The following is a 26,243-nucleotide window of genomic DNA, read 5'->3' as shown; positions in this document are numbered from 1 at the left end:
TCTGTTTATTATAGTTAGGGTTTAGTACTCTCTAAGCACTACACAACTGCTTGACATTATCTCTTTTCAGCATGTATGTCAGGAGATGGATGACAGGGCGGGGTCTGCACCATGTGATGTGTGATCAGCTGTAGCCTAAGCAGTACAGTGCATTGGAGCTAGTGGATATTGGGCTGTGCTTGATGGGAGTTGTCCACTGGGATGTGTGTCAACAACGACTGTTGATGCTGTGGCATAGATGTGGTGTTTGAGACAGGGATAAAGATTATGTTAGATATAACAATAAAAAAGCCGTAAGTTTGAGATAAATTGAGAGACAGTAAAAGGACAGTACCTGGGAGGGTTTAAGAGTAGGAAGGGGAAAGGGGGAAATAATATATTTCAAAAAATAAAAAAAAAAGATAAAAATTGTAATGCACATCCACTAAAAAAGGAGATTGTTAGATGATTATATGCAATGCATATAAGAGGTGTTGCATTGGAAAAAATAGTGTGCGCATTTGTGTTTGTGTGTGCCTGGCAATACTGGATACCAGGGGAGTTCATTGGGAATCTAGTTGTATACCAGGCCTGCATATGATGTGTTTTATGTGTGTAGTTTGTCCTAAAAGTAGTGCAGACATGAAATGATTGATGCGGTGTGCTAGGAACAGACCACGGATGAAGTGGTTGCGGAGCAGAGCGTGCCGGTAGTGACGTGTGGGGAATGATGCAGAGCGAGGGATGTGAGTGACAGGGCTAGGTGACCTGCATGAGCTCCTGCTGTGGTCCAAGGCACCGAATGTGAGAGATGGGATTTGGAGGTGAGGGGTAGCAGGTGGAAGAGTAGGCGGAGAGAATTGTAAGCCACGCGCGGAGGAGCTGCGTGGGCTGTGTGTCCATGAGCTTGTACTCATGGAGCAGCTACTTGCTTCCTCACCACCAGTCACACCGGCCCACCTTCCCCGCCACAGCTTCCCTGCCACCACTGCCTTCTAGTCTCGGGCGCCCCGCGTGCGGCCAGGCCCACCTCACCTGGTGAAGGCGAAGTACATGAGGCTGATAATGGTGAAACTGAGCAGGGTGATAGTGTGCGGCCGGTAGAAGAAGTCTATGGTGATGTCTTCCACTTGCTGTTCGTTGATCATGCGGAAATGCATCCTGTAGTTCACATCATCCTTGCTCAGAGTCCGACTTCCCACGCAGGACGCCATGGTCCTCCTCCCCGTCCTGCCCCGGCAGCGGAGGCCCCGGCCCGCGAAGGCTGGGACCCCGGCAGTGACGGACCACAGTACTGTACCTGCCTGGCGCTGGGACCGGGTCTGGCGCCCAGAGAAGGGTGCTAGCAGAGGGAAGGGCCGACGCGCGAGGGCGGGGTCGCGGCGCCACCACCGCAGCCTGGGGTAGGGGGAGAACGCAGCTGGCGGCGGCGGACCCTGGCAGGGCGACATCGCGGATCACTCATCCTCCCTACAGAGCTGAGGAGCCCCGGATTCTAGGAGAGTGTCGATCGATCGCAGGGCCTCCAAGACCCCGGCAGTTATTCCCGACTACCTACCCCCCACTGCGTCCCCTCCACACTCGCCGCCGATGGTCTCGCCCACTCGGAGCGCAACCCACGTGGGTAGCGGCGCGGGGCGGGCGCGGCGATTAGCTGACATGCTGGGCGACCGGCATCGTGCGGACTGTGCACTCGGTCTGCGCCGCCGCGGACCTGGCTCGGGTGTAGCGGGAACTCAAGGCCACGGCCCGGCGGTGTTGGAGGCCGGTCTGCTTGCAGCCAGCAGCTGGGAGCCTCGCGACTTGGTAGGTTCTCAGTGACCCGGGGAAGGGGTGCGTCCCTGAACCTTGTAATGGGAACGTTGCAGGGCTTGTTTACCAGCACTAGACTGGGGCCCAGAGAGTGTCCTGGCTTTCTGTGGAGTTTTGTTAGAGACTCTAAGGCATCCAGACTGAATGCTTAGTTAAAGAGTGTTGGTTAAATTGCCCGCGGGAGGTCCTTTATTACGAAGTGCGCCTTTCACCTCCAGAGGTCAGGATTAGTTAAAGGTAGAGATCTTGAACCCAGAAAAGCCTGTTTCCGCTCTTTTTTCCTGTTCCTAACAAAATAGTACGGATACAGCCGAGAACTGGAATCCCCTAAGATTTAGTTGAAGGATGTTAAGGACCTTTTCTTCTTTTCGTCTTCCTAATGTACACACCGCAGGGCATTACACACAAGTTTCTGAGTGGTGTGTGTTCCTGCACATGACCTGTATTCACTCCCACTCAATAAACTGGAAATCCCTGACATTCAAGGTTCTAGCTTGATGCAGAAAAGTCCCTGAGAAAGTGGGTCCAGGGAGGGGGCAGAGCTCTGCTTTTTCCTTCTGCTTTAGCCAGTTGTTCAGATGGTTTAGACCATGGTCATGTGAGGGAGTGTAGTGGCAAATAAAAGGGGGGAGGATAAAAATTAGTCTGTAGCACTCAGATCTTTGAATACAAATGGAATTTAACAGTGAGTCCACTAGCTGTGGAAAAGTTATTGCATTTGGTTCTGGACAGACTCCAGAATGAAGTTGGGGTTCTGGGAGTTGATTTGGATGTATCACAAAGTGCTTAGACAAATCGTTTTATTGTATTCTCTACCTTTATAGTACCTGAGTTGGAGCTGAGAGTGTAGTCTGGGTTAAACTGTAGCTGCGAGTTTTCTCCAACACAGCACACATAAAAGCATTATGGAGAGAATAGTTTTTGGGCCTCCATCATCATGGGCTAGAATGGCATATCCAGTCTTGACATTGCCGAAGTTCACATCAAGAACCTGGCTGTCAAGTTACAACTCCCATGGAAGGAAATGTTTTAAGAAAGCTTATGATTTTGTGTTGAGCCACACCATTCGTAGCTGTCCTTGACCACTTGTGGATAGGACCTGCCTGGCTGTACTAAAGCTTCCTTAGAAATTTGGTCTTATCTGGGTGACATAACTGAGTTCCCACTTTGGTGTAACTACTGTGGAGACCAGAAGAAATTTGAGTGAAATTTTGACAGGTTTGGAAGTTCCTTTCCAACTAAAATTTAACAAAAGTTACCTATCCCACAAAGTTATTGCAAACACGTCCTTCCTCAGGTCACTTCAGAAGGAAAGAGATTTGCTCTTGTATAACTCTTAGCCAGTGTCCCCAAACTACAAACCTCTAAGACATTAGACCCTCTATTCAGGGCATAAAACAAGCTGAATTCCACTGTGTAGAGAAAATACAGAGGCATAAACAAGAGTTAATTCATAATTAACCTTTTTTGTCTAGTTGATAATAATTATGGCTAACATTTATTGAGCCTTTCTCATTCATTTATTTGAATCTGTATCACATTTGTAGCTCATGCTAACCTTGAACTTTGAGCAATCCTGCCTCAGGCTACTGAGTACCAGGATTACAGGTATGACCTCCCCCATACTTTTTTATGTATTATCTTAATGAATATTTAAGTATTGCTGGTCACTTCTTTGTTTCTGTTGTTTTGGTTTTGGAGTTGGTTTGTTAATTGTTTGGATTTTGCCCCCTTTTTTTTTCTTTCTTTTTTAAGAGCCTCAAATACATTGTTCTGGCTTGCCTTAAACTTTTAATGCTGCCTCTGTGTCCCAAGAGAGGGTTACAGGAGGCATTCACTACCATACCCAGCTGCTCCTTATTTTGACCCTTTCTATTTGAAAGCTGTTCTTTTTAATATGGCAGGATTTTACCAAACCACCATTGTTCAAGTCTCTTTTGAAAGACTCGATATCAGATTCAGTCAACAGTTTCAGTGTTCTATTTAGCTATTGCTAGATAGCTATTTATTTATGACTCATTTAAAACAGTGGGTTTTGTTGTTGGTTTTCTTACTCTTTTGGGGGCCTGCCACCCAGCTCAGCTCCCAAATAAATCACACAGAGGCTTATTCTTTTTTTTTTTTTTTTTTTTTTTTTTTGAGATAGGGTTTCTTTGCGCCTTTCCTGGAACTCGCTTTGGAGACCAGCCTGGCCTCGAACTCACAGAGATCCGCCTGCCTCTGCCTCCTGAGTGCTGGGATTAAAGGCATGCACCACCAGTGCCCGGCTTATTCTTAATTATAAATGTTCAGCCTTAGTTTGGCTTGTTCCTTGCCAGCTTTCCTTAACTTAAATTAACCCATCTACTCTTTTTGCCTCTGGGCTTTTTCCATTCTCTTACTCCTGTAAATCTTACTCTTACTCTATGGTTTACTGTGTATCTGGGTGGCTGGTCCCTGGAGTTCCTCTTCCTTCTCTGGCTACTTCATCCCAGAGTTCTCCTTCTATATATTCTCTCTGCCTACCAGCCCTGCCTATTCTTTCTCCTGCCTTGCTATTGGCCATTCAGCTCTTTATTAGACCATCAGGTGTTGTAGACAGGCACAGTAACACAGCTTCACAGAGGTAAACAAATGCAACAATAAATAAAAGTAACACACCTTAAAATAATAGTCCACAACAGTGTTTCTTTTTGTTTACTTTGTGACTAACTTATATGCATAAAATACATTTTAATAATTCAGCATTATAATCTGCAATATATTTCCTATGTACACTTCAAACCGAGTTCTAAGAACATTTCATTTTATTACTGTTACAGTTTCCTTGTGAAGAGCAAATTAACAGTTGATTTGGGTCCATTGTAGTTTGAATATTTACAGACTTGTTTGATTTAAAGTGATTCTTTGTTTTGTTTTTAAATTGTAATGCATATCTTTATTTTTCCAGTTCATAAGTTTCTGTTTTGATTGATAGCTAAGTTTGCTTTTGCTTGTGGTTTTTCATATATAAGAAACATTTGCCTACCCTGGACATATTTATTTAAATTATTTATTCTAGGAAGTAATTTATTATCTATTTATTTGCTATTTGATTGCTATTTTAAACATTTAAGTAAGTTAATCTTTCCTCTTTTGATGATTGTGTTTTTCCTTTGTAGACTAAGAAAAAAAAATGGCCCTGTTAGCCCAACAGATACCCAGATGGTTCAACTCAATTAAATTGAGTAGCTTCATTAAACCTGCGCAAATCACAAAACACTCTGCAAGACCAGGAAAAACATTGTCAAATGGCTTCTCATCTCAGGCTCTGTTGTCCTCCTACAATTGCTTACTCCAGTGTGGAATTAAGGTTTCTAGCACTTCCTCATCTTGCAATAGTTTCCATTCTGCCAACTCCAATAGACAAGAGAGCCGTTCTGTACAAAGCACTCTGCTTCCTTCAGTGAGTAAAAAGCCTGACGGGATACCTAGTTTTGACTCTGAGCTGCCTCTTGAAGGTAATTCTAGACATTGAGAAAAGTCCCCTTTTCAGGGCTAGTTTTGATCATGCTACATATTAGACAGTACTCACCTGTTTCATGTCCTATTTTGTACCAGGCAAGAAAAGTAACAATGTCGGTTCTATTAATTTGTTCTATTAAACTGGTATTTTAGTAAGTTCCTAGGTTAATTTGTGTCAGATTATTTTATAACTAAATTTATGAGACATTTGCTTTCTAAATATTTGATTTTGTAGCTTCTTTTGAAAAGTGTCCTTTTGGGCATTAATTAGAAATATTAGGGTTTAATTGATACTTATCTTTGGGGTATACAGTTTTGACATATATTTAATTGTGTAATAATTACCAAATGGGAACAGTGAGTTTACACTTCAAATTTCCCTTGAATTGCTGTATAGTCTACTTCCCTCTTTCCATGCCTCTTGATATAGGAATATATTGTTATGCCACAGTAATGTGAATGATTGCTAAAAGGAGAGGCAGGGAGGAGAAGCTGGCTGTGAAAAATGAGAAAGAATTGTTAATAAGGTAAAACAATAAGAGATCATAGTCTGGGGTCCTTAAAGTTACAATTTCAAATATCTTTCATACCAAATCATATTAAAACTACAGCAAAGAACTACATGTCAGGGCTGAATAGAGGATTGGCAAAGGATTGCAGATGGTAGGAACATAGAAATTCTCTTAAGAGAATTTGCAGAGGAGGGCATTGGATAAAAATGAATAAATTCAGGGTATCATAACTTTAGAATGTGGATTTGGGGTATTTAAAAAAGTCATACTTTTGGCCATGTTCACAAACAATTTCTCTCAGAATGTGGCTGAAGAGCAGTAGACCTTTAACATTCTTTCCTGTTGATGAAAACTGTAGAGAAGTAGTTTTGTGCCTTACCCAGACAAGGTGACTCATAGCTGTATTTCTAGTATTTAGGAAGCTGAGGCAGGAGGATTTCCTGGGTTGTGTTCACTGTCTCAAAAATGGATTGAATGCCTTGAATCTTACCTTGAAGGGAGAATAGTCTCTTTGGGTACTCTTAAATCTTAGGATATTTTTAGACCTTTGTGGTGTGTGGGTTGCCACTATTAGGCCATGCTGGCTTCAAACTTGCTGTAATTCTCCTTTCTCAGCCTGCCCAGTGGAATACTGGGATTACAGGTATGGACCATTATTCTATACTTAGACTTCATAAGCATCTAATTCTGAAATGACCTCAGTACTTAATCAGTGAAATACACAAACTAGGGAAGATAGAACATTTATGGAAATTTTGGGTTGTTTTCTTTTTAAGGTATATTTAATTTTTAATTACACATACGTATATGTGGGTGTACATGTGAGTATTGGTGGCCATGGAGCCCACAAGATAGTAGGTAGGTCCTAGAACTGGTTATAGGATTGTGAGCTTCCTGATGTAGGTACTGGGATCCAAACTGCAAGAGCAATATGTACTCTTGACCACTGAGCCATTTTTGTAGCCCCTTATAGAAGTAATTTTCCAAATGTGCATGACAGTGCTAACTTGCCTCTCTTTTTCCTCATGACTCACTGCAAAGAACTGGATGACTTATCTCAATTGTCTCCAATACAACCAATTTCAGAGGAGGAAGCTATTCAGATTGTTGCACACCCTCTGTTGCCCCTATCCTCCTTCACACTTGGAGACTACATAGATCATTCCAAGACTCTGCAGCAGTTAGTGCAGCTTGGTAAGTTTCTAACCTACCAGTCAGCCTGTGATGTGTTAGTTTGTTGACCTGTGGTGCACTGCTCTCTGCGATGTTATCCCCAACCTTCCTCCTGGAACCCACTGGCCTCATCCGGATTTTTCTCTCAGCCTGCATAACTTAATATGCTGGCTAGAGCATTATCCTTGAAGCTAGGTAATTAAAGGCAGCTAGAGCTCTTCATTGCACACTTTTCCTTTGGTCCTGTCTGTAATCTAGCAACCTTGTTGAACCTGTCTTCCTTGAGTCTGGTTTGGCACTTCTACTTGATTTTCTCAGTATTGACTCTGGGGAGGTGAGAGGAAGTGGAGAAATCAAAGTTCCCACATATAGCCATACATAGTTCCCTGTTTTTAGCTTCTACTTCATCTTGGACATCTTAATCTCTAGGGACTCCAATTTCTGGTTGTTGTTATTGTTGTTGTTTAATGGGTGTTAAATATTGTCTTAGTTAGGGTTTCTATTGCTGTGAAGAGACACCATGACTACGGCACCTCTTATAAAGGAAGACATTTAATTAGGGCTAGAAGCGTAGCAGCATGCAGCCAGACATGGTGCAGGAGAGGAGCTGAGAGTTCCACATGGGTAGTGGGAAGAAAGATTCACACTAGGCCTAGCTTGAACATTTGAAATCTCAAAGCCCACCCTAGTGACTCACTTCCTCCAACAAGGCCACAGTACTCCAATAGTGCTATTCCCTATGAGCCAGTGGGGATCATTTTCATTCACACAATCACTCCTTATTCAAAATACATGGAACCAGCAGTGTTTGAGATTTGAGGCTTTTTCATATTTTTCAGCATATTTGCATAGACTTTACCAGTTGATCATCCAAAACCCAAAAAGTCCAATTTCTAAAACTTTCAGTGTTTCACATACTGGCATCTTCCATTAGAATTCTTATTTGTGGGCCTTTCAGTTTCTTATTCTCTCTGATAAGTCTGTTTTTATATGTTATGTTTGGGGGATATAGATAAATCTTGTTTCACCAAAGGTGCTTCCTTTTGTTTCTCATTCTCCATGTCTTGGAAAGCTGTTTTGTTTATCAGAAAAGGTAAAAGAATACCTGTGCCGTGCCATCTCTGGACAACCCTTGGAGTGTCCTTGTTTGTTCCCTTCCTCCTTCCTTAGCATCTGTCTGTTCAGAACCTTATCCTCCATAGTCCCTGACGGGGGATGTCTTTCTGGACGCTGTGAATATGTATTGCTCTGATTGGTTGATAAATAAAGCCGTTTGGCCTCTGGCAGAGCAGCTTAGAGGCAGGCAGGAAATTCAGAGAGAGACAGGAACGAGGCAGGGAGAGCAGCCACCTCCATGAAAAGCCAGATGTAAAGACACTGGTAAGCCATGAGCCATGTGGCAAAGTATAGATTTATCAAAATGGGTTAATTTAAGATGTAAGATCTAGCTAGTGAGAAGCCTGAGCCAATAGGCCATACAGTTCATAATTAATATAAGCCTCTGTTCATTTGGGTCTGAGAGGCTGCGGGACCATGAAGACACAGGAGCTGGGTGGGCACAGGAAAACTTTCAGCTACAAGTTCATGTCTCAAGTTTGCTCTTATCCTGTAGTTACCCTTCTTTAGGACTCATTTGCCACTGAATTATCAGGTAGACACCTCCTACTTTGGTAATCCTGTGTGTGTGTGTGTGTGTCTGTCTTATTAAATAAAAAACATGAAGCCAAATACAGGAATGAGAACCTTAGAGATCAGGGAAGTAGGGAGAGCCACCAGGGCTCTGTTCCCTAGTATGGCTTTGAACACACAGAGACCCTGCATGCTAAGTGATCAGATTAAGAGCATGACTTTGTTTACTTAAAATGTCTGGACTTTTCCCCCTGATCTCCAGGCAAGCTTTATTTATCAAAGCACAGATAAACTATCACCATAGATATATGTTCTCTGGCCCTACCTTCTGAGTGACCCTTCTGAGAGTTCTACTCTGCCTGCTTTTATGTCTGCACTAATCACTGTATATGGTAATGTTTCACTCTTGTTTGGGACCTATTTAGCCAGATGTTACCCTAATGTGTAGGAAATGACTTATGTTCTCATGAAGCTTCATGTGAGGCTAGGCATTGAATCCCTGTATATGGAGCCAGAGATAGGTGGGATGTAGTGGGTAGCCATTCCAGCTCTGACCTGGAAGTACCTCCCCCATTGAGGCTTCAGTAAATGTCATGCCTACAAGGCGGAGCCGAGAGAGGACCCCTGAAGACTCAAGATCCCGATGGGCTGGCTCTCTTGGATTCTGGATCCTGGACACTGGAGGTAGACCGAACAGAGTTCTCCAGAGAACACTGCCGTACCCAGACCCTGTTATCTATCCCTTCATTTGTAAGTTACCCCACAAAATAAACCTTCCTTTTAACTACATGGAGTTTCCTTAATATTTAAACCAATAGTGGATTTCTGAAATCAAGGCCATCCTGGTCTATGTAGTGAGTTCTAGGCTAGTCAGGGTTACAAATACCTATTTGAGAAGATCTGGCAGATGAAGATGGAGGTAAAATGAGAAGTCCAAAATGAGAAATACAAATAAAGGCTCTTTCATTAACCTAAGCATCCATAAGTTAATGAATGGTTAAAGGAAATGTACTGCACATATACACAATGCAATACTAGTCACCAGTACCAAGAGTGAAGTACTGTCATTTCCAACAGGACTTCGAGGACTTGCATACAAAGGCATGTCACATTAGAAGCAGAGAGAGAGAAGAATAGTTAGTGGTTTGGGGTAGGGGAGGTGACCATAGGGAGATGATGGTGATAGGGTACAGAGTTTCCATACTTAGTTCTAAGTATGTTTTAAATATCCACAAAATGGTACACATGGTGATAGGTTAATTAGGTTTGTTTAATCATTAAAAAGTGTAAATATACCTTAAACATCTGTTGAACTTCAGAATGTACACAGCTTAATGTACTACTTTCTGTAGTAAGTTCAGAGGTGAGAGATGACATCTGATACCTGCTTTGAGCAGGAGAGTAAGTTACCTTCCCTTCTAGAACAGCTTCCCTAGCCTACAGCATTTACTCAGGATGATAAAGGATCAACATGGTCCAGACCTATAAATAATTTACAGTATACTAAAGAGAAATGTTTCAGCCATTCTTTTTGTATGGGCTAATAACCTCAACAGCATGTCTTAGAAGTAACTGTAAATGGCAATAGCTAAGAGGATCCATTGGTGCTTGTCAGTGTTTTTAGTAATAAAGCTGTGGTTCTCCTCTGTTTGTTTTCCTCCTTTCTCTGCTTGTTCTATATCCCAGGAGGTCAGTCCTGTGCACAGAGGCTGCTATGCCAGCTGGCTTCTAGGCAGCTTCTAGCCAGGGAAGCATAAAGGCCAGAAGGGCCAGGTCAGGCCATTCCTTCATTCTCCAGGTCCTATAACTGCTCATTCCATGGCAACACCTCCTATCATGCAGCACTTCCCTAATAGTTTACAGTTCCCTCTGAGCTCCAGAAAAGGCTTGGTCTCCTTATTGCTACTGCTAGATAGATAGCCTTTGTGTGTCCACTTAGCTCTGCTCATGCCACTGTCTTACAACATTTCTTTTTATTTGAGCTCTGTAGAATAATGCTTTCCAGATCTGACTGATGACTAAATATATGTAACAATAATAGATTCAATGTCAATATCTGTTACAGCATGTATTGCTCATTTTCTATTCCCAGTGCTTAGCAAAAGTATCTGGTCCAGTGTCTGGTTTTTCATTTTAGTAGAATCCTGAGTGAGCTGAGTGACTTAAGTAAGCCTTGTGCTCTCCCACTGTTGCTAAACAGCAGCTTTCCATTTCCTCACAGCCAGGGTGTGACTCACACTGAGCAAGACCTTCCCACATGTGGAAACTCACTTGGAGTCCAAGTCTTTTTCAGTTATTTTAAAGCTATGTTTCCCTAATTTATCACGGATTTTTGAAACTAGCTTCCATCTCATTTTTTTTATTCATTCATTAATTATACTTGATTTTGTATTATTTTTCACTTACAAAAGAATTACATGTAGTTGATTAAAGTTCAGCTATTCCAAGAGATACCCTTGCCCCCAAGTATAACCACTATTACCAGTTTGTTGAGTTACTTTCCAAACCTCTTACAAAGTAAATGGAAAGCTAGCCATGGGCTTTTTTATTTTCCATAATTAATATTTGCTTACATTTTTTTTTCTATGTGTAGAACTAAAACATATTTAGATTATTAATCAATCTGGAAATAAGACACAAAAACATTTTAGTATATCTACTGATCCCATTGTACTTTAATGAATAGTATTATCTTTTTCTTACTGGATTAAAATGCCATCACTAATGTGTAGAAAATTGTTTTAGTTTCTGGTCTCTGTTCCGTGCATTTGTTTCTAAAATTGGTGAGTAAATATGATTTTTTTTTAATTTTATTTTGTTTTATTTGGTTTTTCAAGACAGGGTTTCTCTCTCTATCATCCCTGGCTGTCCTGGAACTCACTTGGTAGATCAGGCTGGCCTCAAACTCAAAGAGAGAATAAGATGATTTTTTTTGATTGTGGATACTTTTAGGTAAAAGTGTTATTTCATTGCTTTTATAAATAAGACTTATATAAAAGTACCTCTAGAAATAATTAATTTTTATATTTAAAATATTTGTCTCTTCAAAAAGTTTGACCATTGATCATGAGTTCACTGTATAACCCAAGCAGGCCTCAAACTTATGATCCTCCTGACTCAGCCTCCCAAGTAGCTGTCCATGTAGTTTAGTGACTTTCTCTTTGGGGGAAATTTAAACACAAATGTTTTGTCTTCCTCTCTACATTGACCTTTGACATAAATACTATTATTGATTTTAATTTATTTCTGCGAACAGTTTTATTTAAAAATACCTTAAGTTTCCATTTGTCTGTGTCCTTTCTCCCTTAAATAAATTATTGTAAGTACTTTGTTTTGTATGAAATTAATGGCTGAATAACAAACTGAGTTCTAACTAATCCTTTTCATTTGTTATAGGAGTGGATTTGTCTAAGATAGAAAGACATCTGGATGTAGCCAACCTCCTCCTAAGACTGGATTTTGAAAAGGACATTAAGCAAATACTCCTATTTCTTAAAGATTTGGGTTTAGAAGATAACCACCTGGGACCATTCCTAACAAAAAATTATACTATTTTCTCTGAAGACCTTGAAAATCTTAAGACAAGGTAAAATTTGAAATGATTCCTGCATAACCTAAAAAGTGCTTATTGAAGAATTACTTACATATGTGTGAGAAATTTTCTAATCTGCTATTCAAGGATCTACTGAGTGATTATGAATGGTTCTTTTAGCTATGGACTTTTAATCTAAATAGAATATTTAAAGTATTCTTTATTTCTCTTCAACTTACTGATAAGTTAGTATTGAAATATTTCTCTTCAGAACCTGGAAATATTTCTCTTAAGTCTCTATTAACAAGTAGTTGAATTATCTAAGAGCAGACTTACAAGTTGGGCAGATTGTTACCGTTGTTACTGTTTTTCTTTACTTTTTCCTATTTGGAAACATGGTCTCACTATGTAGCCCTGACTGGCCTTGAACTCATAACCCTCCTACTTTTGTTTGCTAAGTACTGGAGTTATAGATGTGTGCCACCATACCCAGCCTTTTTTTTTTTTTTTTTTTTGGTTTTTCAAGACAGGGTTTCTCTGTGTAGCTTTGTGCCTTTCCTGGAACTCGTTTTGGAGACCAGACTGGCCTTGAACTCACAGAGATCTACCTGGCTCTGCCTTCCGAGTGCTGGGATTAAAGGCATGCGCCACCAGGTCCGCCTGGCCGCATTTCTAATTTTTGATAGGAGACATTTAGCATTCTTTGAACAAATTGTTTATAATATACTTTTCCATGTCATGGTTCTCTGAAGAAGAAAACTGGTAGCCTTTTAATATATATTTATTAGAATGGATTGCAGGCTGTAATTCAGCTAGTTCAACAATGGTTGTCTCATGACCAAAAAGCCAAGAATGCTCTAGTTGTTCAGTCTCAGCAGACCTAGACTGCTGCTGAACCCCAAAGAATTCCTGACGTGTAGGTGGTCCTCAGTATATGTTAGATCCCCAAGAAGTTGGTACTGATATCATCAAAGGAAAGCCAAAGCAACATGATAAATGAACTTTTTGTCAGCTAGACTGAAGGCAACAGATGAAAACCAAAAGCTTCCTTCTTGGAGGATTTTTTATGTGGGCTGCTGTGGTATTTTGTTTGTACTCTTAACAAAGAAAGCTTGCCTGGAGATCAGAGGACAGAGCTAGCCACTCTAACCATAGAGGCCAGGCAATGGTGGCATACAACTCTAGTCTCAGCACTTGGGAGGAGAAAACAAGAAGTGGCTGGGCAGAGAGAGGAAGCGATAAGGCAGGATGGAGACAGGGGCTTGGCCCTTAGGCTGAGGAGTTGCTGAGGTAAGAAGTGGCTGTGGCTTGCTCCTTTGTCTCTCTGATCTTTCAGCATTTACCACTATATCTGACTCCAGATTTTTATTGTTAAGACCAATTAGAATTTGCACTACAGGCTGCCACCAGGAGGTGTGGCCCAGATTTAAGGTAGGTCTTCAATATAACCCTCAAATAACCTGATTAAGAAAAATCCCTCACAGTTGCATCCAACAACTTGGGTTTAGTTGATTCCAGGCTTAGTCAAGTTGACAACCAAGATTAGTTGATGACTGTTTTCTTTAAATAAAACATTTATAAACATCTTTGCACTTCATTCATCAGTGAAAGAGTTATTAGTCTGTGGAAACATTTACTATAAGATGTTAATAATGTGTTAGACATTAAGAATAACACTCAGAGCAAGACAGGGCCCTGTTCTTAGGTTAACTCTGACTTCACCATTTGTCTCCCATGTGTTGGTGTGTATTCTCAGACACATTGAGTGGAAGTACTATTCTGTTTACCTTATTACCCAAATCACAACTATCATTCATAACTTTTGGCATCTATTTTTGTTATTGGGGGGGTTTACTCTTGCTCTTTTGGGGGTCCACTACCCAGCTCCCAAATAAATCACATATGGAGGCTTATTTTTACTTATAAATGCCCAGCCTTAGCTTGGCTTGTTTCCTGCCAGATTTCCTTAACTTAAATTATCCCATCTACCTTTTGCCTCTGGGCTTTTCCCATTCTCTTCTGTAACTCTTACTCTTAATCCATGTCTTGCTGTGTATCAGGGTGGCTAGCCTCTGGAGTCTTCCTACTTCTCTGGCTACTTCTTCCTTCACTCCTCCATCTTTTTCTTCCCATCCTCTCAGATTTCTCCAGCCCAGTCTGTCTCTCTCTCCTGCTTTGCTATTGGCTATCCAGTTCTTTATTAGAATAGTCAAGGTGTTTTAGACAGGCACAGTAACACAGTTTCTCAGAGCTTAAAAAAAATGCAACATAAACAAAAATAACACACCTTAAAATAATATTCTACAACAATCCACCTCCAATGAAACACCAAGACCCCTCAGTTCAACCTCATTCACCTGTCACATCAGTTGGACATTTCTGCCATGGAATAATTCTCCTGTACACTGTAAAGATTTGTCACTCTAATTGGTTTAATAAAATGCTGATTGGCCAGTAGCCAGGTAGGAAGTGTAGGCAGAATGCTGAGAAAATGAAGGGGGGAGTCAGGAGTCTCCAGCTAGACGCAGAGGAAGCAAGATAAGAATATCGTATTGAGAAAAGGTACCAAGCCACATGGCTAAACATAGATAAGAATTATGGGTTAATTTAAGCATAAGAGCTAGTTAGTAATAAGTCTGAGTTACCAGCTGAGCATTCATAAGTAATATTAAACCTCAGTCAATTATTTGGGAAGTTAACTGCCAGGTATTTGGGAATTGCTGGCCAGACACAGAAACTTCTGCCTACACATTTCTCTCAGTCTTTGCCTAGGATACTTAGCCTTGGGTCCTGCCAAGATCACACTTGTCTCTTGCTGCCCAGTTCCAATCCCTGTAGACCAGTGGTTTTCAACCTCCCTAATGCTTTGGCCATATAATATGGTTCCTTATGTTGTGGTCATCCCCAACCATAAAATTATTTTCGTTACTACTCCATAAGTGTAATTTCGCTACTGTTATGATTCGTAATGTAAATATTTGATAGCCACCCCTGTGGAAGGGTTGTTTGACCCTCTCCCAAAGGGGTTTCAACCACGGCAGTAGTTTGTTCTCTACATTGGGATTGATCCACTAAGGGCTTGGCAGTTCCTTGGCTAATAATACACTAATTCCTTTTCTGTGAGTTAGGGAAAAAATGAAATTCAATAATCTGCATTTCTTGTATCTCACATCTTACATAGTTAAGATGCTGGACGAGGCATCAGACTTAAAAGACTGATGCTCTCTCATCGTGGGATTTATAGAGTCTATGAAACACAGGGAAAGAGTGATTCTAAGAACCTCAGAATCCTGAGCTTCATTCAAAAGCCTCATTAGTCCAAATTTATTCTAGGAAAGCATGAATGTCAGGCAGTGGGAATCACTTGAGAAGTTTCACCATAATTATTACATGAGGTATAGAAAGTTTAAGTTATTTACCCAAAATTACACACACAGTATAAATGGAAGAGCTAGGATTCCAACTAAGTTGGCCAAACTCCAGAGTCTTGATACTTACTGAACAGAGATAGCATCTTGCTTCATTTAATTCTGTGAAAGAAACCTGTGTTAAGGAAGCAACGTTTCTTGTTCAAATTACCACATGTTCTTGACTGCTAGAGAAATGTTTATTAGAATCTTTGTAGGTATTTTATCTGTATAGACTCAAAAAGGTGTATGATAAAGAGTGAGTTTCTACTGAATATGCAAGAATATAAAAATATTTAATTAAAAACTTGGGTTTTAGATATAACAGGCTTATTTTCTACAATATCCATAAATAGCACCAATTTTATGTACTCATTTTCTTTTCAATGAAAATAACTTAGAGTGTAAAATTGCAAGTCCTTTGTAGAATTTCCAAATGAATAAACTGCATATGGTTTATATAAATATATATTGTTTTGTTGAGGTATGGAAATGCATGCTTGTAATTCCAGCGCTTGGGAAACTAAACCCAGAAAATGAAAAGGTCAAGGCCAGCCTGGGGTAGGTAATAAGACCCTGTCTCAAAACCAAAAATTTTGGCTGGAAATAGATGGCTCAGTGGATAAAGTGCTTGCCATCCAAATGTGAGAGACTAGAGTATGAATTCCGCAGAAGCCACAAAAAGCCAGATGCCATCTCAGCAGGCTTTTGGTGATGGGAGGCAGAGAGTATAATCTTCTGGAGCTCAGACCATAGCTAAACTGGTTCATGTGGCCATGAACAATAGGAGATCCTGTCTCAAAACAAGGTGGAAGGCAACCCCTAAGATTGCCCTCTGAATTCCACTTGTTCACCAAGGCATGTGCATGTCCCCTTCCCCCCATGATATGCATATAATAATAATTTGTTTAATTTAAAGATCTACCCAGAAGTATATTAGAATTATTTTCTGATTCAAAGTAAATGAAAACCAATAAAAAAAATGTATCGGGTGCTTCTCCTAAAAATGTGCCCATATTTCAGCTATTACAAAGGTTTTTTTAGGGGGAAGGGTGACTTTTTTGAGACAGTTGCTCTGTGTAGCCGTGGCTGTCCTGGATCTCACTCTGTAGACCAGGCTTGCCTGAAACTCAGGGATCTGCCTATCTGTACTGGGATAAAGGCATGCACCACTACTATCCAGCTTACAGAGTACTTTTATTGGTCTTTTTTATGAGGAAGTTATAGAATCCTTTTTAAAAAAATGTTACTTTAGCCCTGAGTAGACTCAGAAGTTTGTATTAATACATACATATTATGAATATATATGTGTAAAAGTAAAAATTGTAAAGAGATGAGGGAGGGACACAGGAGTAGTGGGGATGGAAATTATGTAAATAATAGTACTCCAGTATGTACTCAAAGCCTCAAAAAAAATTTTAGATGTTACTTCAGAAAGTAACATAATATGCTTTGTTGCTCTAGGAAATGATTAACATGCATATGTTTGTTTTTTATTATTTCTCCAGAGTAGCTTATCTACAGTCAAAACATTTCAGTAATACAGATATTGCACAGATGGTCAGACGTGCACCATTTCTGTTGAGCTTCTCGGTGGAAAGACTGGATAACAGACTGGGATTTTTTCAGAAAGAACTTGAACTGAGTGTGAAGAAGGTAAAAAAGAAAAGTATAAGGAAATGTATTCCCTCTTTTAGTAACCTTTAAGTGTCATATTTCTAAGTGCCTGACCCACACAGATCCTGTAAATGCATGATACTTTGTGTACAAAAATGAGTAAGCCTGATAGATTAAAAAGGAGGCTCCACCACTTTATAATATACCATCAAATAGCTTCCTTAAATTCTGTTTCCATGTTGGATTTCTCATCAAATAATGTTGATACATATTTCCAAGCTTTCTGTTATTTGATTGGGACATATTTTAGATTTTAGCTTGGTATTTCTTGTAATGCCTTAGTTTTCCAAGCTAGTTAAATGTGCATGTATAGTGACGATAATTATTATGTTTTAACTGTAGACTAGAGATCTGGTTGTTCGTCTTCCAAGGCTACTAACGGGAAGTCTGGAGCCTGTGAAAGAAAATATGAAGGTAACATATCTTCAAGCTATAAAAAGCTAATTTCTTTATGTACTTAAGTGGGTTTTTGGGAGGGGTGTTTGTTTTTCAAGACAGGGTTTTTCTGTGTGTAATCCTGGCTTCCTGGAACTTGCTCTGTAGACCAGGCTGGCCTCAAACTCACAGAGATCCACCTGCCTCTGCCTCCTGAGTGGTGGGATTAGAGACATGTGCCATCACTACCTGGCCAAGTTTTCATAAGAGACTAAATATTGTTGTTGTCATCATGCAAAAAAAAAAAAAAAAAAAAAAAAAAAAAGGAAGAAATAAAGAAAAAACGATTTTTAACAGAAGTTATTTCTAAAGGACAGAAATGACAGTTTATTTTAGCCAATTGTCTTGCATATGCTACGCACTCTACCTAAGTCAATAACCTGTAGACATTAGGACCCATGATCCTGAAGCAGTAGGGTATAATTGGGACCTAGAAACTGCTTTTCATTACTTGGTGTGACAGGCAATGTCTGTGCTTCCTGGCCTGTGTTTTTATTCTGTGAAACCACTTTTGACTATCATGAGAATTTATGTTTTGAGAATGTTGGAGACTGTCTTAGTTAGGGTTTCTGTTGCTGCTACAAGACACAATGACCAAAAAGCAAGTTGAGGAGAAAAGTGTTTATTAGGCTTACACTTCAGCATTGCTGTTCATCACGAAGAAAGTCAGGACAGGAACTCAAATAGGGCAGAATCTGGAAGCAGGAGCTGATGCGGAGGCCATGGAGGGGTGCTGCCTAATGGCTTGTTCCCCATGGCTTGCTTAGCCCACTTTATAGAACCACCCACCATGGGCTAGGCCTCCCCCTGTAATCACTGTTTCATGCTTTCTTTGGGGCCACCAGCTAGCTCCCAAATCATGACACAGACACTTATTATTGGTTATGAAGGAAGGCTTGACCTTATTTTATACTTATCTCACTAGCTCTTATAACTTACTTTAACCTGTTTCTCTTCATCTACATTTTGCCTTGGGGCTTTTTACCTTTCTTTCATTCTGTATGTCCTACTTGCCTGCTTCTTCCATGTCTGTCTGTCTGGCAGTTGCCTAGCTAGCCCCAGGCGTCTTCTCCCTCATTCTCTTCTCTCTCTTCCTGAGCCTAGGTTCCTCCTCCTATTTATTCTCTCTGCCCACCAGCCCCACCTATCTCTCTACTGCCGAGCTATTGGCCATTCAGCTTTTTATTAGAACAATCTAGTGCCTTAGGCAGGCACTTTACATAATTAAACAAATGGAGCATAAACAACTGGAATGCACCTTTACATAGTTAAAGTAATATTCCACACCATAACAAATGTAATATATATTTACATAGTTAAAGTAATATTCTTCAACAGATCACTAAATGAGAAAATGACTTAGAGCTGGATCTCATTGAGACCTTTCCTCAACTGAGGCTCCTTCCTCTGATGACTCTAGCTTGTATCAAATACAGAGGCTGACTCAAAGAAACTTCTGTTAAGTTGTCACTTGTCAGCTCCACTTCTATGACAGAATATGCCAAGTACACTTTCCTGTCTCTCCTCCAAGAGAGTAGTATGACACCAGTAGCAGTTCAGTGGTTTGCACAGAGCAGCAGTAGGAGTAGAAATGGTTAGGTAAGGCCTGTTCTTTGGGATGCTGAAGTATTTCATACTCAGTCATTGAAGTGTTATTATAACCTCGCACCTATGTGCTGTTCTGAGGAGGGACTCCCTGTTCTCGTGGCTCTTAGAATTTAAAGGAGTGTAGTCAAAAGTGATGAGATGGATTGATTGGCCGTGGTGTGGTGACAGTTTCAGACAGTGTAAAAACATATAGAGAGGACCTATGATATCTGGATATTTCATTTCATCTATCATTTCTATTCAGAATTTGGATTTCTATTCCATTACAACTGTGTGTACATGCTTGGGAGCAAAAGCTCAAAAACTACTTTGAAAATCTTACTTTTTTGTTTTCTTAAGTTATCGTATAAAGTCATGGTTTCCTATATATGTGCTATTTTACTTTGTTCTTATTCACTCCCCTCTACTGCCCTCCCCATCTCCTTACACCTCTTTTCTTGATACTCTGCTTTCCCCAGGTAGCTCCCCTTCTGCCTGCAAGTCAACATGAATTCCATTGCTCTCTTTTTTCCCCTCCCTCCCCCTTTAAGATCTCTTCCACCCCTTCACAGTCCCCTTTCTACTTTCACTTCCTACTTGCATACACATCCACACTGGTATAGATACATTTATGTCTAAATTTAAGTCTGAAGTCTGTATATGAGAAGTCATGTGGTATTTGACTTTCTTAGTGTGACTTATTTCACTTAACATAGTGTTCTCCAATTCTCTGATTTTTGGGGTTTTTTTTGTTTGTTTTTTGTTTTTTGAGACAGGGATTCTCTGTGTATACCTGGCCATCTTGAAACTCACTTTGTAGACCAGGCTGAGGCTGGCATCAAATTCACAAGAGATCCACCTGCCTTTGCCTCCCAAGTGCTGGGATTAAAGGCATGCACCACAACCACCCAGCCTCATTTTCCTTTAGTGTCATTTTTCTTCAAAGGTGAAGTAAATTCTGTTGTATATATGTACCACATTTTCTTTACCCATTACATTTGTTCATAGGCATCTAGACTGAGTCCATGTTTTAGCTATTGTGATTACTGCTGCAACAAAAATTGATATGCAAGTATCTGCAGTATGTTGACTTAACTTCTTCGTGTATAGACTCAAGAGTAGTATAGCTTGGTTCTGTGTTCGTTCTGATTTAGCTTGTTTGGAAGCTCCACTGTAGCTGTATTCACTTATCTCTGCAGTCCATAAGCTGGGCAGGTCCCCTTACCCTCACAAAACTCCCCAGCTAATAATCCCTGTGTTGACTACTTTCCCACTGGACCTATCTCCCAGTTTCACTGGAAGTGTGGGAAGCAGTCACAACATTGAGATCTGTTCAGGCAGTGGACCTGTCTTCACATTTTTCTCTAAGTTTTATTCAGCTAGCTGGAGAGATGCAGCAGTAGATGTCAGGTACACCACAGAAGCTTCAATTTTCAGGCTTTACAGCAGTGAGCGGGAGATGGGTCCTCCAGAGGCCCACGTGCTCCTGGCAACCAAGGGCAGGGTTACTTTTCCTTATCCCACCATGTAGACCTCTTGCCACCTGTACTTTTCACCTTCTGCCTCCACAACTACCTCCCCAGGCTGTCTCTCACCCTGAGGCTATTGCAGATTGGATTAAAGCTCATTGTTGTTTCCCAAATTCAGGCCTCCAGTATATCTCAGTTTCAGATAATAGGTTATCTCTCAAGATGGCACAGTCTCTGCATACCAGCATGCAGATGGACAAAGTGAGATTCCTGTCCACCATTAGCTCAGGAATCACTGTCTCACTAAAACCTGCAGTGGGTTTTGAAGATTGTGTAGGCTGTAGGTGTGTCTGGAGGGTACCAGTCTCCCTCTCTTGGTTAGTAGTTAATTTCTAGCAGTAGTTCTCTCAGTCTCTTTGAAGTCAAATCTATTTTTTTCTTATTCTGACTCTTCTCCATAACATCACACGGGGACTTCTAGTCCAGCATCTTGTCTGCGAGTCCTGCACTGATAGCTTGTGCCAGTCCATACAGGCCTCCTTTTTCTATGTGTTATCCCACCTCATGTTTCTTTTCTGTGGCCCTCATGACCATCAGTGCAGAAAAGCTCTTGCTCATGTTAGGAGTTTGAAATTTGGGTGACCCCAATAAGTGAACTATAATCCCCTGAAGGGTACCGGTATTTTAAAAGGTCATTAATTTTAAAAGATCATCACTTTAAACTTCAGAAGAATCAATTTGTCCTCCAGCATGGTACCAAAAGACATTTCTACTCATAACTCCCAGGAATTTACTTTCTTGTAGGTCTATCGCCTTGAACTTGGTTTTAAACATAATGAAATTCAACATATGGTCACCAGAATCCCAAAGATGCTAACTGCAAACAAAAGGAAACTTACAGAGACTTTTGATTATGTACACAACGTGATGAATATTCCCCACCACATCATTGTCAAGTTCCCACAGGTAACACATCTCCCAGCCCTCTCCCACAGCTGCCCTTGCCCTGCTCTCAGGCTTCCAGGTGTGGTGTTGTGTATTTGTAGGAAGTTCACAGCTGCAGGGCTCCTGAGGTTTGTCTCTACCCCTGTAGCTTTTACCTACTCCTATCTTTGATTGTTGGAATCAGGAGAAAACTCTTGTGTTTTTTTCCATTAAGTTTAAAAATATTAAGTCCTTTGTTCATGGTGTAGAGATATGAAAAGATATGTAATTTAATAATTCTCAAAACTAGATTGCATTTTGTCCACTTCCTTTACATAGAGTGATGCTATTTGCCCATCATACTCTGGCCTTTAATATAGGACGATGCTGGCTCATTATAATTAAAGCATAGGAAGTCTAGAATCGTGGGACTTCAGCTTATGGAATAATTATATAAGTAATCTATGAAAAAACAGTGACAGTTTGTTGTCTTCTAGACCATTAGATAATTGAGAGTGGGTTATATGACAATCTGACCTCTTCCTACCCATTGGGTATAATTATCTTTCTGGTTGGATTTTCCTTGAGACTACCAGCTCCCCAGTAGTGACACAGAGACTTATTATTTATTATGAAACCTTGGCCTTTAGCTTAGGCTTGTTCCCAACTAGTTCTTATAATTCAATTTAACCTGTTTTTATTAATCTATGTTCTGCCACATGGCTTTTACCTCTCTCCCATGCTGTATGCCCAACTTGCTCTGCGTCCCACTGGCATCTCCTGCCTGCTTCAAATTCTTCCTCAGTTCATTTCTCTCCACAGAAGTCCCACCTGTTTTCTCCTGCCTAGGTATTGGCTGTTCAGCTCTTTATTAAACCAATCAAAGGGTGACTTAGGCAGAGACACATCTTTACAATGTACAAAAAGATTATACCACAAGTGGGGTCCAGAAATTCATTATAAAATGGGCAATCTACCCTGGGCTAGAATGTGTGTGAGCACTAAGATTACAGAACTCAGTCATGCAAGCTTGTAATGTAATGTGAGAGGCAGAGATTTAAAATAAGCTTATGTATTAGTAGAGGGCGCATGGGGCAATTAATTCGGTGTGAAGCAGAGAGAAAATCATAGATATAATAATACCTGTTGAGTTCTCACTGCTTTGTGTGTATGGGCCCATTATAATTATTCTTCCAACAATTATCCCTGTTTGAGAAAAGAGGAAAACAAAGGGATAAAGTGAGATTCCTGTCCACCACTGGCCCAGGAATCACTGTCTCACTAAAACCTACAGTGGGTTTTGAAGATTTGTAGGCTGTAGGTGTGTCTGGAGGGTACCAGTCTGCCTCTCTTGATAGTAGTTAATTTCCAACGGTGGTCTTCTCAGTCTCTTTACAGTCAAGTCTTTTTTTTTTTTTTTTCTTATTCTGACTCTTCTCCATAACATCACACGGGGACTTCTAGTCCAGCATCTTGTCTGCGAGTCCTGCACTGATAGCTTGTGCCAGTCCATACAGGCCTCCTTTTTCTATGTGTTATCCCGTCTCATGTTTCTTTTCTGTGGACCTCATGACCATCAGTGCAGAGACACAAAGGGATTGTTCCAGCAGCATACCAATGTCACTCCAAGTCAGCAGCATGTACTTTCTTTGGTCACTGTTCTCAAAGCAAGTTACTTTTCAACAGTGGTGATTTTAATAGGAAAAGGCATGCTTTCCCTTTTCACCACCACCCCCCAAAAAGGGGCAGCCCTATTTTATTTTGATTCTTGTTGGGTAACAGAATTTAAAGATCAAAACAGAGACACTTTAACACTACACAGATGATGAGTTCCTTTGTGCTGACATAGATCTTGGTCTCTAATATTGGTTATCAAACTTGGCAGATAATCTAGAATCTAAAAAGCTAGTTAAAACAGATTTCTGGGCCTCATTTCCAAGTTTCAGATGAAGTGGTTTTGGGGTGAGACCTGAGGATTTGCTCTTCCAGTGCTCTCCTGGGTCTGTAGAGTCATCATGTTGGCTGCATTTCATGAAGGCTTTTTTTTTCCCTGAGACAAGGTTTCCCTGTGTTGCCCTGACTGTCCTGGAACTTGCTCTGTAGCCCAGGCTGGCCTCGAACTCACAGAGATCCGCCTGCCTCTGTCTCCCAAGTGCTGGGATTAAAGGCATGTGCCACCACCGCCCAGCAAAGGCTTTCTTTCATTATCATGCTGTGTTGGGTTTTAGTCCCTCTTAAATCATAATTTACCTTCTTCTCCTTCATTTTTCTTAAAGATGGGCTTTTGCCCTGTAGCCCAGGATTTCTGCTCAATATGTCAGGCTTACTTTGGAAGTTCCTACTCGACCTAAGCTACCACACTACTCTTGCTTCAGCTTATCAAGTGCTGTGATTGCAGGTGGACACCACTAGGCTCAACTCATAATTTCTTATCTATTGATACTTAACGTGTGTGCTGGGGCTCAAACTCAGAGCCTCTCCTAGATATTTATCTTTCAATTGAGCTACCCCCTCAGCCTGTTTAACTATAACTTCTCAACAGAAACTATAGAATTTAAATCCTGTAGCATTAATCATATTCATTGAACATAACAGTCAGTGTCACTAACTTATTAAATTAGGTAACCAAGTAAATTTTGTTAGTATTTCAGCTTTTTATTGTCAATTCCTTTCTTTTCCAGGTATTTAATACAAGAGTATTTAAAATTAAAGAAAGACACTTGTTTCTTACCTACTTGGGAAAAGTGCAGTATGATCCAGCAAAACCTAACTATGTCGCTTTGGACAAGTTCGTATCTATTCCTGATGAAGTATTCTGCAAAGAAATTGCCAAAACTTCAGTAAAAGATTTTGAAAAATTCTTAAAAACGCTTTAGTTTTTGATGAAAGTTTAAATATATTCTTGTAAAGTAAGTATATACATGAATAAATCAGTGTATTTTTAAAAATAAATGCCTCAGGTTTCAATATTGAAAACATTTTTCTCATAATTCTAATTTTTGGTAATTTTTTTGGTTTGGTTGACTTTTTATATTTATTATTAATTTTATTAGAAGAAATTACATCACTTTCCCCCTTTTGTTTCCTCTCTCCAGACTCTCTCAGATACCTTCCTTCCCATACCCTCCCTCAAGTTGATAGCTTCCTTTTATTACTGTTAATTAATATGTATTCATGTATATATGTGCATGCACAAATATATAAATACAGTCTGCTGAGTCTTTTTGTTGCTTGTGTATATATGGTTTCAGGGTTCATCATTCTGCATTGGCTTAGTCACTTTTCTGTTACTGTGAAGAGATACCATGACCAAGGTAACTCTTATAAAACAAAGCATTTAATTGGAGGGTTGTTTACATTTTCAGAGGTTAGTCCTTATCATCATGACAGGGAGCATAGCAGCACCCAAGGAGATATGTGCTGGAGAAGTAGCTGTGAGTTCTACATCCTGATCTATAGGCAGAGAGGAAGAGACTGGGCCTGGCATGGGCCAATACCTTCATACCTCCTAATTCTGTAAATGGAGGTGGAGCTTTTCTGTCCCGACCTCCCAGTCCCAAATACACAAAAGTTTATATTAATCACAGAATGCTCGGCCAATAGTTCGGGCTTATTGCTAACTAACTCTTACATTTAAATTAACCTATTTCTATGTATTGCCATATGGCCATGGCTTTACTGATCCTCTGGTGTCTTGCTTCTTGGGCTGCTTGCTTGGGTCTCTCCTGACTCCTCCTTCCTCCCAGTCCTCAGTTTGATTGTCCCACCTAACTTTATCTTGCCTGGCTGTAGGTTGATCAGCTTTATTATTAACCAATGACAGTAATACTTATAAACAGTGTACAGAAGGATCATCCCATAGCATAATTCTTCTCAAGTAGTGCCACTCCCTGATAACTAATCATTCTTACTCAAACCACTGCACCAATCAATATGGAAGCTCATCACAGAAAGAGGCTAGATTTTCTGCCAGTAGTCATTAGTCACCTATAGTTATTTGTCTAGGGATGGGACCCTTCAAACATTTCCCCCTTCCATGTTTGGCATGTCCATTGATATTGCCATTCATTCCAGTCTTATTGATGCAGCCATTTCTAAGAGAGATGGTTTCATAGTAGACTTCTTAGTGTCCTGGTTTATAGCGTGAATCTTACTTGGTCTGATTAATAAAAACCAGGAGTCAGACAGAGTGGTAAATGCTGAAAGATCAGAGAGAAAAGGGAGCAAGCCACAACTATCACCTCTTACCTCAGAGAACTTCTCAGCCTGAAAGACTGAGCTCCTGTCTCCTCCCACCTTATATTCTTCTCTCTGCCCAGCTATATCACTTCTTGTGTCCACCTCCCTAGTGCTGGGATTAAAGGTATGGGCTCTGTTTCTCTTTTTGACTGGATCAATCTTGTATAGCCCAGGGTGGCCTTGAACTCCTGAACTTCCTGCTTCCTCCTCCCAAGTGCTGGGATTAAAGTCCTGGCCTCTATGGCTAACTAGTGGCTTAGCTCTACACTCTGATCTTCAGGTAAGCTTTATTGGTTAGATCACAAACAAAATATCACCACACTGGCTCTGAAATATTTCTGCCCCATCTTCCTCTACCTTCTCTGAGCCATACATGCAAGAGCTG

General features: G+C 40.5%; 2 protein-coding genes across 6 annotated transcripts in view; one reads left to right on the top strand and one right to left on the bottom strand.

The window, feature by feature from the left end:
- Positions 1 to 1,515, bottom strand: part of Ptdss1 (phosphatidylserine synthase 1) — a 69,389-nt gene extending 67,874 nt beyond the window's left edge. The window contains exon 1 of one of the 2 annotated variants that reach the window (XM_036207702.1): positions 1,015 to 1,515. In XM_036207702.1, the coding sequence (XP_036063595.1) occupies positions 1,015 to 1,430 (416 nt within the window). In that variant the 5' untranslated portion in view covers positions 1,431 to 1,515. The remainder of the gene's footprint in view (positions 1 to 1,014) is intronic. The other variant, XM_036207703.1, reaches the window with a different exon arrangement.
- Positions 1,516 to 1,606: 91 nt separating this feature from the next.
- Positions 1,607 to 24,906, top strand: Mterf3 (mitochondrial transcription termination factor 3). 4 transcript variants are annotated; one of them, XM_036207705.1, is made up of 9 exons: positions 1,607 to 1,785; positions 4,932 to 5,270; positions 6,828 to 6,980; positions 11,985 to 12,174; positions 17,036 to 17,183; positions 17,547 to 17,618; positions 21,500 to 21,661; positions 24,301 to 24,528; positions 24,715 to 24,906. In XM_036207705.1, the coding sequence occupies exons 2-8, from the start codon at positions 4,946 to 4,948 to the stop codon at positions 24,493 to 24,495; spliced, it is 1,245 nt and encodes a 414-aa protein (XP_036063598.1). In that variant the 5' UTR covers positions 1,607 to 1,785; positions 4,932 to 4,945; the 3' UTR covers positions 24,496 to 24,528; positions 24,715 to 24,906. The 4 variants fall into 4 exon arrangements, with proteins under 4 accessions (XP_036063598.1, XP_036063600.1, XP_036063599.1 ...); XM_036207707.1 differs by having other exon boundaries at positions 24,301 to 24,407; positions 24,715 to 24,905; XM_036207706.1 differs by lacking the exon at positions 24,715 to 24,906 and adding an exon at positions 3,339 to 3,399 and having other exon boundaries at positions 24,301 to 24,590.
- The last annotated feature ends 1,337 nt before the right edge of the window (positions 24,907 to 26,243 follow it).

Source organism: Onychomys torridus, chromosome 16 (assembly GCF_903995425.1).
Source record: "Onychomys torridus chromosome 16, mOncTor1.1, whole genome shotgun sequence".
Classification (NCBI taxonomy): domain Eukaryota; kingdom Metazoa; phylum Chordata; class Mammalia; order Rodentia; family Cricetidae; genus Onychomys; species Onychomys torridus.
Note: the sequence above shows the minus strand (reverse complement) of the source record. Positions and strands in the feature narration are given on the sequence as shown.

What these genes read in the sequence shown, in the direction of transcription:
- Mterf3 (XM_036207705.1), top strand. Translation starts at nt 4,946, where the DNA reads ATGGCCCTGTTAGCCCAACAGATACCCAGATGGTTCAACTCAATTAAA. An exon ending in CTCTGAGCTGCCTCTTGAAG is followed by an intron (nt 5,271 to 6,827) that starts GTAATTCTAGAC and finishes CTCACTGCAAAG; the next exon opens with AACTGGATGACTTATCTCAA. An exon ending in GCAGCAGTTAGTGCAGCTTG is followed by an intron (nt 6,981 to 11,984) that starts GTAAGTTTCTAA and finishes CATTTGTTATAG; the next exon opens with GAGTGGATTTGTCTAAGATA.